We start from the raw sequence: 12,116 nt of genomic DNA on the forward strand, positions 1-12,116 counted from the left end.
CATTTTTAGGCAACCACACTGCTGAGATTAGTCTAGGTAAGGTTCCCTATCAAATATAGTAAACAATATCTCACTCTGGTCTCTGGCTCTTAACATCTACCCAGACCATCCTCCAGAGCATTCCCAACATCTTATGTGCACTGTTGTGCTGGATGATACCAACAGGGGCTGGGTACTCCACGGTCAGTTGTTCTCTAGACAAGAGCTGACACATGGGGGGAATTCTCACAAGGATGCCCACTAGAAGAGTTACAAGAGATTAACAGTTAGTGAGGAACTGATCATTTAAGAACCAGTTAACCAACTATTAAGAAACAATCTTGTTCAGAGAGGAACCCCATACTACATTAGTATTCTTAAGATGTCACATGAAACCTAGGCAAGCAACGTGAAATGTTATCACTGGGCTTTATTCGTGTAGTTATATGTGCATATGTACTCAATGGTTATACAAAAATAAGAGGTCATGACTTATACAAGAAGTAGAAGGAAACAGGAGGAGTTAGAGAAAGAACATATAATTACCTAAATACAGTACTTATATATGAACTTCCTGATACATCATTTACTTAAAAAGCTCAGAGTAGAGACAAGCCCGGTGGACATGGCAAATGTCTATGGTGCCAGAACTCTGGAGGAAGAAGCAGGCCTATCTGTGTGATTTCAAGACCAGAATGAGACCCTGTGTCTACACAGAGTAAAATCTGCACAGAACAGGGTAAAGATGCGGCCATGAGAAGCTGTCTAGGTTCTCCTGTCTCCAAACACTTCTGTTCTAGGACACAGCTGTAAGGCGGTGTCACGATACAGCCATGAGAAGCTGTCTAAGGTTCTCCTATCTCCAAACACTTCTGTTCTAGGACACAGCTGTAAGGCGGTGTCACAGCAGGTAGGAGAGCAAGACAAAGCAGGGGAAAGAACAGTGCTGTCTAGATCCCAGGGAGGGCTAAAGCAGATCAACTAGGAATTACAGCTCCACAAAGGAACAATAGGCAGGTTATTAAATGAGCGTCATCCTATCTAGTACCAAGAATCATTCTGAACCATTTGTTTGGGATATGTGAGGGAACACAGGAGTTGGACTCCCCCAGACAGCACAACCTGGAGATGCACAGCTCCTCACAGGAAGCGAGAAAGCTTCCATCTCACCATTTTCCCCTGTCCTCTTGCTTCCCACAGAAAATGGCCAAAGTGCACCATTCTTTGGGGCAGAATGTGCTCTGCAGCCCTCTGTGCCTGTGCTGAGGAATGCCACATCCTCAGCAGGAAGTGTATGCAACTTCTACGGGGTCTCCACACCAGCTGGGAGTTCAGCATGGCTCCTGCCATCAGACTCCAGCACTTGTTGCCAGCAGCTCATGGACAGAGCCTCCCTTTACCAGCGAGCTGGCACTACCACGTTGACTACACTGACCGAGCAGAACCAGATCTCCACCCTGGCACTTCCCTATGCAGGTCTCCTCCAGTGTGATCTCACAGGAAGCTCTGACAGGAGAGAAACTGCATTCCAGGACTTCACTGTAACTATCATTGACCAGAATACCACACTCTCCTCCCTGGCTACGACAGCCCAGGGTGACAGTATTCTAGATCCCAATGCCTTAGTCCCTCTTTATCCGACACTCTCTGCCAGCCTTGTCCAGGCCACATCATCAGAGGTGCCAAATCAAGGATACAACCTGGCACCTTCCTACCAGGATGGCAGCCAGCTCTATTACTACAGCCTCAACAGCCTGAGCCCTCTGACGGCTGGAGAACTCAAGCAGTGCCTGCAGGCCTATGGCCTTGTGTCCTACTCTGGAACTCAGGCCTCCTCCCTGCAACCAGAGATGGTGATGATGCTAAAGGAGTTTCAGCCAGTGAACGTCCAAACACCTTTCTCCACCTCTGCCTTCTACTATCCCACATCTGCTCAAGCCATGCCAGACAGCAGCCTTCAAGGTGAGTACAGAACCAGGAGGGGAAGGAGTGAGATCAACCCTCAAAAAAAGAGGGCACAACTCTACCTCTCAGTAGTGGACAGTCCATACAAAGGGAGAACGTGAGTTCTGATAGGTTAGGTTTGCCTCGGGCCCATCATCGCAGTCTCTACAATGAGAGAATGCAGGGCAATGAGTGGCATCCGTCCCTCATTAAGACATGTCTGAGGACCATCCCCACAGACGCACAGATCACCCTGCAAGCTAATTCGTCCCATCCATCAACACACAGCAATCACCTCCTTCCTAATCCTTCCTATTGCTCAGGGCTCTAGAGGACACAAAGGCCTTTCTGTTTTCATAACACTTGATTTTCCCTGTGTTGAGATCTGACTCGGGAGCAAAGCAACTCCAAACCAGTCCTTCCTCCCAGATCCCAAGTGCTGGCCCTGCAATTCTCTTACAAATGTAAGTGCATCCAAGTCCAGTATAACCCGTGGACAATTGCTTTGGGCGAAGCTTCTCTCTCTCCTCTCTCTCTCTCTCTCTCTCTCTCTCTCTCTCTCTCTCTCTCTCTCTCTCTCTCTCTCTCTCCCTCTCTCTCTCCCCTTCCCTCTTTCTCTCTCTCTCGAGCAAAGCCCATGATCATTAGAACAAGTTTCCTACAACACAGTCACACACAAGCCCAAAGATTTTACCATTTTGTTTGTTTGTTCTCTTTTGCTTTGTTTTTGAGACAGGGTTTCTCTGTTCCACCTGACTGTCCTGGAGCTTGCTTTGTAGACCAGGCTGGCCTCAAACACAGAGATCTGACTGCCTCTGCCTCCCAAGTGCTGAGATGAAAGGTGTGTGCCACCACTCCCTGGCTGATTTTACTTTCTTAAACCAATTTTTGTGTCACTAATAACAAGACTGTAAAATGTGCGGCTAGAGGAAATCCTGGGTTGTTGAACTGCTTGCTTTGCAGGAGTGAGGAACTTGGTTTGGATACCTAAAGCCACATAAAAAGCCAAGATTCTGGGGGTATTTAAGTAATGCCAAAAACAAAGTTGGAAGAAAAGGGTAAGTTCTTAAAAATGATGGACCAGACAACCTGCCTAATAACAAACTTGCAAGGAAATGAGGGATACACTTTCAAAGACAAAGGGTAAAGCAAGAGAGGAGCACACACCAAGGGAATTCTGTAACCTCCCCATGGCCAAGACACATGCACACACCACACAAACACAAAGGAACACACAATCATCTGTGAAAACATGACATTGCATTACCACCAAAAAGAACAGAGCAGTCACCACGAGTCTCCCAGTAGAGATGTTGCCCCTTGCGATTCAAGCAGAGCTCATAGGAATGCCTGCCCCACTGCTGTAGGGCCTGAGTGCTGAGGAGCACTGAAAGGAGGGGAACAGGAGGGGAGCATCTCACTTACCAGGCATCGACTTCTTACTTGACTCTTTTTCAGTGGTGGAAATGGAGACACCCCTGGAATTGACACCTTCAGGTCAGACATTCTGTTTGCTGCAGAGTCCAGACCTTGGCAATGCCTGCACCCATGACACCCGGATGAGGACACCACCTGTCAGTGAAGACAGGTCATTAACTACCCTCATCCACAATCCTTCAGAATTCCTGCCCTTGCCTCCAGCTCCAAGCCTGGAACAAACAGAAAATAACAACTTGGATTTAAAGACAGCCGATCTATCAACGCCTCTGGATACCTATGAGGGCACAAAAGAAAGCCAAGACCCAGCACTCCTACCTTTAGCACACCCCGACAGGCAGCAGACCCTGAAATACACTGACGCTGAAAGCCTACGGCAGAACCTTGTTCTTGACAATGACGCCTTGGGAAACGGCAGCCTAGGTCAGGAAGAGCCTGGGGTGTTTCAGAGTGTGGTGGGCTCCAACATGGACTTTGCAGACATGACTGCACTCGTGGCCGACATTCACCTTCCCCAACTCTTCAACTCCCTCACAGAGCTAAACCAATTCCAAGATCCCAGAGCACCTCAATCCAAAGACTCCACAGTCATCAGGAGGGATCAGGCCCAGGAAAGCTCCAGCAGCATCAGTGCACCCTCAGACCAAGTAAGAAAGAATGACCAGAAAGTCTCTGAGCTGCTTGCTGGAGCTCCTCAAGCCAGAATCAAGCTCCAGAAACTGGTGGAGGGAGAAGAGGCTGTGGGCAGTGCTGGGTTCAGTGAAGGGGCTTTCGACAACATGACCAAGCACTTGGAGGGCAAAGCTCAGAAAGTCACACCCAGCAAGCGCAGCAGAGCTGGGGCACATGGGCAAGACAAGGCCAAGAAGACTAGAGAAAACAACTCCAAGAAAACAGAGGAGCTGAAGCCATCAAATCACAGAGCCAGGGCAGAAGAGAAGCCCACCATCCCCAAGACCAAGAGGAAGAGGAATCCACCTGAGCTCAGCCATGACAGCTTTAAGAAGCCTCGAACTCACCTGGGCATGCACATGCTGGAGTCCGTGCAGGTCTTTCACCCACTGGGGAAGAAGAGTGAGAAGAAAACTGGCATCTCCTCCTCCCGGGCTCTGCTGAACTTCAGCAGCAACAAAGATCCCAGGACAGGCCCGGATACCACATCACTGCTGGATATGCCACGTGAGGGCCAAACCCTTGACAAAAGCCTGGGCAAGATTCAGAGACCAGGGGGCATTGCTCACAAGCGGTGTCCATCTCCATCCCAGTATGAGCTGCCCCCACCTGGGAAGGTCAAGTTAGTACCTCTGCCTTTCCCAGTCCTGGACAAGCCTCAAGCCAAACCTGTTTCCAGAAAGCTGCTCTGCCTGGCTTCACGCAGGCCCCCTGTGGCTTACCCAGTGAGGTCTCAATCCCACTCAGCTCAGCCTCCCACGCTCAAGCCATCCCAACCAGCTCCTGCCAGCACATCTTTGATGGCCTCTGACAAGCCAGCTCTGCCAAACGGCACCAGTGCCACACGAGCTAACATAACCAAGCCCATCCAGTCGTTCACTGGGCCCCAGCCGGCTGCCTCAAGGCCTGCACCCTACAGAGCATCATCTCACACTTCACTCCACAGGGAGCCTCTTTCTGCTGCCAGGAACAAGGCCCTCTCGTCTCCCAAAGCTAAAGCCCAATACCTGCTGCTAGACTTCAGTTGCCAACCCATCCCATGGAGGAAAGTGGACATTCCAGGGCCAGTCATCTCACAGCCCATCCCTGAAGAGCAGAGGCCAGAGAGGGAGGCCATGAAGAGGCGGGCTCAACAGGAGCGAGAGAATGCTGCCAAGTACACCTCTCTGGGAAAACTGCAGTTTTTCCTTCAGAGGGAGAAGGATATGGAAATTTCGAAATATTATGGCTATGCAATGTAAGAGCTAGCCAGGTTCTCAGTGTAAAGTTCTGTTCAGTGTGACTAAGAGGAGATATAAATACCAAAACACATGCATACATAGGTTTGAAAGACTTATGTGAATATATTGGTACATTGGTACAAGTATAGGCAAATAGATGACATGTAGATATAGACGGATATGTAAAATATTTCTATTCATACATATTTGAGTACTTAGTAAAACTCTCTAAAAATCTTAAGTCTGTTATTTTATTTGTGAGTAATGAGTGGTTGAATATTTCTCTCTGATAATTTAACATTTATGTTTTCTAATTGCAGTATCATATTCTATATGAAATAAAGCTCACAAAATATGTATTTAATCTCAGATCAATTAATAAATGCTATAGTGGTATTAAAACCGTTCTCCTAGTGACTTCATTCTCTGGACACGGGATGTCTTGAAGCACACACTGACTACTGAGCGCACTCCTTGTTACCCCAGTCTGCCCAGCTCTCATCTCTCCCCACAGTGCTTAGTCATCATTTTCTGCTCTAGAGCTTTGCCTCTGATCTCATGAAACCTATGTTCACAGGATCTCATTTATGTAAATACAATCGGGAACCACATCTGAAAGAAAACATGGATAGTTTACGGAACCTGGCTAATTTATATGACTATATCCACTGAATTTTTTTCCTGCAAAAAAAAGCATAATTTCCATTCTTTTATGAATAAATAGTTTTCCATTGTGCTGATACATCACATTTTCTTTATACCTTTCTCTGATGCTGACACCCAGGCTATTTTCCTAATGTAGCTACTATGTACTGTTGCAATGGCTACTGTTGGCATCAACCTGAACACATGTGGCATTAACTAAAACCCAATTGATTGGATACACCTGTAAGGGATCTTTCTTAATTAAAAAAGTAAACCATTTGAAGTAGAAATACCCAACTTACTCCAGCTCTTTTGAAATGGGAAGCTCTGTCTAACTTTGGCCACACCTTCAGGTGGCAGCCTATATAAAGGATAAGGAAGAAGGAAACCCTTTGCTCTTTGCTGGCTGGCCCTTACTCTTGCTAGCATGTCCATTCCTTCACCGGGATTAGAGCCTACTTCTTCAGAATTCCAGAATATACCGAAGACCAGCTGAGATATCTAGCCTCATGGTGTGAACAACTACTCTACTCTTGAAATCTCTCATGGTAGATAGCCACTATTGGAATAGGTAGACTATGGCCTATAAGCCACTTATTAAATCACCTTTCTATATATACACAGATGGATAGATTCTATCAGTTCTGTTCCTCTAAGGAAGCCTGACTAGTTTAAGTATGCTGCAATCAATATTGATGTGCAGATATGCCTCTAATAGAAAGAACTGAAATGCTGTGTGTATATACCCGTGAGTGGTATAACTGATTCACTTTTAATTTTTTGAAGAGTCTCCACTGTGATTCTGTTGTGTGGTAATTCTGACAAAGAGCACACATGGACAAGAACTTTATTCTTAAAGTTGAATAGAAAGTCTTTATTTCTGGCCAGCAGCTACATGGTAAACTTGCACAAATGATGCAGCCCCAAGACTCATTGCCTCTGATCTTCTAAGCACAAAAACTACCTCCTGGATTGACATAATTTAGTTAGCAAGAAGCAGAACTATAGAAGCCAAAAGGGAAGACTAGTACATTTAGAGACGTTCCTGGATCCTGGAACTATTGACTATGTCTTTGAGGAGTAGGTCTTTGTTCCCATCTTAGCAGGTATTGGGACCTACTTGCTGGGTTCTAGGGTCAGAATGGTGCCTACAACATGGTGTCGGTTGTGCTAAGGTCAGGGGACTGATATCCAAGATATATAAAGAACTCAAGAAACTGGACATCAAAATACTGAATAATTCCATTTTTTAAAAGGGAAAGGATCTAAACAGAATTCTAAACAGAAGAATCTCAATTGGCTGAAAGTCTTTTAAAGAATTGCTCAACATCCTTAGTAATCAAGGAAATGCAAATCAAAATGACTCTGATACCTGTCAGAATGGCTAAGAGCAAAAGCACTGATGACTGCTTTGTTACAGATGTGTTGGAGTAAGGAGAACACTCCTCCACTGCTGGTGGGAGTGCAAACTTGTACTGGCATTTTGGAAATCAGTACAGCTGTTTCTCAGAAAATTGGGAGTCTCTACCTCAAGAACCAGCGATACCACTCCTAGGAGCTCACTCATGCCACAGGGACACCTGCTCAACAATGTCCATAGCGGCAGTGTTCACAGGGACACCTGCTCAACAATGTCCATAGCAGCAGTGTTCACAGGGACACCTGCTCAACAATGTCCATAGCAGCAGTGTTCAGAATAGCCAGAACCTGGAAACAACAAGATGCCCTCAGCTGAAGAACAGTTAAGGAAAATGTGGTACATTTACGCAATTGAGTATTACTCAGCAAAAAAGAAGAAAAAGAAAAAGAAAAAAAGATATTATGAAATTTGCTGACAAAAGGATGAAACTAGAAAAAAATCATCCTAAGTGAGGTAACCCAGACCCAGAAAAACAAAAACAGTACGTACTAACTCATAAGTGGATATTAGATGTAAATCAAAGAATAACCAGGATGCAATCCACAGTCCCAGAGAAGCTAGGTAACAAGGAGGACCCTAAGACGGATACATGGGTCGCCCTGGGAAGGGGAAATAGATGAGATCTCCTGGATAAACTGTGCCTGAGGGAGACAGAGGGCAGGGGATGGGAATATGAGCGATCGGATTGTCCATATGGGGGAGTGACAGAGAGAGGAAGAGCAATGAAAGAGATATCTTTAGAGGGGTCATTTGGGGGTTAGAGAGAAACCTGTGCCAGGAAAACTTCCAGGAATCCACAAGGATGACTCCAGCTAAGATTCCTAGCAAGAGTGGAGAGTGTAGAAGGAGCAGTGGGCTGCATTCCTGCACGGCTAGCTTTACACCCGAAATAACAACACACAAATTATATTCATTTACACACTGCCTGGCCATTAGCTCTAGCCTCTTACTGGCTAATTCTCACATCTTGGTTAACCCATTTCTAAAAATCTGTGTAGCACCACAAAGTGGTGGCTTACCAGGAAGATTCTAACCTGCGTTCATCTCGGAGAGGAGACCTATGACATCTGGTCTGCCTGACTCTGCTTTCTTCCTCCCAGCATTCTGTTCTGTCTTCCCCACCTACCTATGTTCTGACCTATCAGGCCAAGCAGTTTTCTTTATTAATTAACCAATGAAAGCAACACACAGAAACACCCACCTACATCAGGAGAGGGTACCTGAACTGGTCTTCTCCTGTAATCAGATTGGTGACTACCCTAATTGTCATCACAGACCCTTCATCCAGTAACTGATGGAAGCAGATGCAGAGATGCACAGCCAAGTACTAGGCTGAGCTCTGGGAGTTCAGTTGAAGAGAGGGGAGAGGGGGGTCAATATCATGATGGGGAAACCCACAGAGACAGCTGACCCAAGCCTGTGGGAGTTCACAGACTCAAGACCACCAGCTAGAGAGTAGGCATGGAACTGATGTAGGCTCTCTGTATGTGGATGACAGTTGTGAAGCTTGGTCTATTTGTGGGACCCCTACCAGTGGGACAAAGATCTGTCCCTGGTGCATGGAACCCACTACCTATGTTGGGATGCCTTGTTCAGACTTGATGCAGGAAGAGACGCTTGGTCCTGCCTCAACTTGATAGTCTACGCTTTGTTGACTCCCCTTACACTTTCTGAAGAGTGGATGGAGGGCAGAAAGGTGGTAGGGGAGGAATGGCAGGAGAGGAGGGTGGGGAAAGTGTGGTTAGCATGTAAAATAAATAAAAATAATAATAAAATAAAAAAGTCAGAAAGGAGCCAGGATCTTACACTCCTCTTTATGACCTAATTTCTCCCATGTCCCCACATCCTAAAGGTTCCATTGCCTCCCAGTAGTGGCGCCCATCTGGATCAGAAGGGGCAGAGGCTCCTGCCAGCTCTGCACTGTCATTTTCTTGTCACTGGAACCCAGAGAGCATAAGTGGTCATTCGTGTGACATAGGGAACAACTTTTAAACGTCTATCTTCAGGACCCAGCCTCAAGGGATGATTTCCCATTTCATTATCTGTTAGCTAGGTGGGTAAAGGCAAACCTCCTGGACACCCTTAGAGTGTTGGTCTTTCCTAGATCTCACACCGTGATCCACCACACAGCTTTATCCCTTCCAATAAGTGCCTAATGCAGAAATCATGTACTGAAAATTAGCATCATTGATTACCATCCATCCAGGAACATGGTCAACAGGCAGAGTTTTTTGATCCATGTTACTGATCAATCTCCTAATTAAAGAGAAGGAAGAGCCTCTCTGCCCATCAGAGTGCATTTATGGGCAGTTCTCATATCCGTTGGGACTGGCTCTCTGCTGGGGTCATCTTGCAAGAACAGTGAGAAACATGTGTGCTCCGTGGCTCCAAAAGAGAGTGCATCTCCAGGAAGTGGGGGGACACTTTGAAAATTACAGTGTGTGGCACAGACAGACCTCAGCTTAGAACGTACAGAACTCAGAAGGCTTGCCTCAGCCAGGCAAAGCAAAGTGATCAGTTCAGGGAAGTGACAAACAGGGATGAGCTCTTCAAACTGTGTCTCCTCACATCCTGCCTTCCTGCAACCCTTTATGAGGATCCTTGGTGGGTGGGGCCCAGCGGATAAGGAAACAAGCTACTTGTCCCTAGTTACACGCACCAGAGATGAGCCAAGCTCCCAGAGGCTCTATCCTAGTCAGGTGGAATCTTATTGTCCTTAGGAGGGAAACTGGAATCTGTGTGTGTAGCTCGTCTGATCCTCAACCCTCCCCACCCCCAATTTTGATCTTTACCTACCCACTTGCTCCCTTCACATCCTGACTCTATCAGTGATGCAGGGTGCAGATGTACCTCGGGACACGGCTCACATCCTGACTCCATCAGTGATGCAGGCTACAAATGTACCTTGAGACATGGCTCACATCCTGACTCCATCAGTGATACAGGCTACAGATGTACCTTGGGACACGGCAGAGTTCTTTTCGTACCCTCTCAAGAGGCATTTGCATTCCAGAATATGACCCTGAAGAAAGCTGGCCACCTCTGCTGATGGAAGGACTCTCCTCTCTGCTGTTGGGAACTTGGGCCCTGCAGTTCCCTGGAACACGAGCTTGCTTGTTGCTATACTGATAGAAACAGGGAATCTGACATGCTATGGTGCTCCCTGGAATCACACCACTTAGGAAGCTACCTGAGCCTGCGCCAGTCGCTCAGTCATTGCTACACTCCTTCACAAAGGCTGTCTGCACCCCGCACACACCTCGGCATTGTGGGATCCTGCACCCCGCACACATCTCGGCATTGTGGGATCCCGCTGTCACACCTATCTGCACCCCGCACATACCTCGGCATTGTGGGATCCCACCGTCACACCTGTCTGCACCCCGCACACACCTCGGCATTGTGGGATCCTGCACCCCGCACACACCTCGGCACTGTGGGATCCCGCCGTCACACCTGTCTTAAGCGCCTCTCACAAAAATTCGTCTCTCATGTTGATGAAGAGGGAAAATTGAAATCCCAATGAGATGACACCAATAAACGTCATCATATACACACTAAGTGTGAAAATAGATAATCTCAATTCGTAACAATTTCCCTGAATGACTGCTTGAGTTTTACTTGTCACAGGAAAATGACACCAGCACCTTAAATTCATGAGCTCGTGGACATACATAATGCACAATGGTGGACACATATATACAGTTCGATGCAGAGACACTCTGCAGATATGAGTGCCCCTCCACGGCCATAACAAAGTCACTGGGCAGAGAAGCCTTTCATGGGAAAAGAGGAAATAATACCATCAAAAATAAATAAAAAATAAACATGAGATGAAGCCAGAGTGTCAAGTCAAGACCCTTGCGCTCATCGGAGCAGCCCTGTGTTGGGCTCACTAAGATCTACCTGTGCATCCCCTCCTCTGGGATGGCTGGCCTCCTGCTCTTGCAACACCTTGAGCAGCCACCAGTTCATGAATGTCATCTGCAACCACGCCTCTTCTCCTTTTAACATCTGTTAAATTGACGCCACCTAGGCTGTTGAAGTAGTAAATCAAAATCCAACCAGGATGTGGACAGAGAAATAATTCTGATCCTGAATGTCCACAGCTCCTTCTCACAAGAACCAGCTGCATTCCTCAGAAATGGTGAGTAATCCTGACTTTTAACAGGCACAGGGGAAAATCACTCTCCTGGGAGGGGGGGGGGGGGTAGGGGGGGAACTATTTCATTCCTGATGCTACACTGACATCTAGTGGTCAACTCAAGTATCATTCTGAAGATCCTCCTGCAATTTTGAAGGCTTGTATTTCTCCAAGCTGACCACTTCCATGTTCAAGATGTTCAGGGCTGGCAGAAGATAATTGTTGCTAGGCCTGGTGATGCGAACTGTTATCCAGCCTACTTGAGAGGCTGAGGCTGGGAGATCACAACTTCAAGACTAGCCTGGGCACCTACCCTGGGCTCCAAATAAAACACATAAAGAGGGCAGAGATTGAGCTGGGTGGCAGAACACTTGCCTAGAACACGTCAGCTGCTAGGGTCAATCACAAATATAATTGTTTATCAAACGACTGAGCATGAAGTGTGTGTGACTTTAGGGTGGATTTATGCTCAGTAATTATCTATGAGCTTACTTTATACGTGCAGCCACAGATGAGAACAATTAGCAAGGTCTTTAGCACTTCCGTGGATTATTTGTTTTCTATTCACCCATCTTTTCCTCTATGCTGTTTGATGTGTCTGTTGTAGCATTTTATGGATCCTTCCAGTTCAGGCATCTCAGATGTCCACAGCTCT

General features: G+C 46.7%; 1 protein-coding gene across 6 annotated transcripts in view; it reads right to left on the reverse strand.

Annotated features, from left to right (window-relative positions):
• Positions 1 to 12,116, reverse strand: part of LOC119820298 (zinc finger protein 431-like) — a 106,165-nt gene that overhangs the window by 53,330 nt on the left and 40,719 nt on the right. For 3 of the 6 annotated variants that reach the window (XM_038338447.1, XM_038338448.1, XM_038338443.1), the window contains exons 6-7: positions 4,380 to 4,421; positions 3,349 to 3,495 (exon numbers count right to left, since the gene is read on the reverse strand). The exons of 1 other annotated variant lie outside the window; for it this stretch is intronic. In XM_038338447.1, coding sequence (XP_038194375.1) covers positions 3,349 to 3,495; positions 4,380 to 4,421 — 189 coding nt within the window. Of the gene's footprint in view, positions 1 to 3,348; positions 3,573 to 4,379; positions 4,422 to 12,116 lie in introns of all 6 variants that reach the window. 2 more of the 6 variants (XM_038338445.1, XM_038338444.1) reach the window with 2 other exon arrangements.

Source organism: Arvicola amphibius, chromosome 8 (genome assembly GCF_903992535.2).
Source record: "Arvicola amphibius chromosome 8, mArvAmp1.2, whole genome shotgun sequence".
Classification (NCBI taxonomy): domain Eukaryota; kingdom Metazoa; phylum Chordata; class Mammalia; order Rodentia; family Cricetidae; genus Arvicola; species Arvicola amphibius.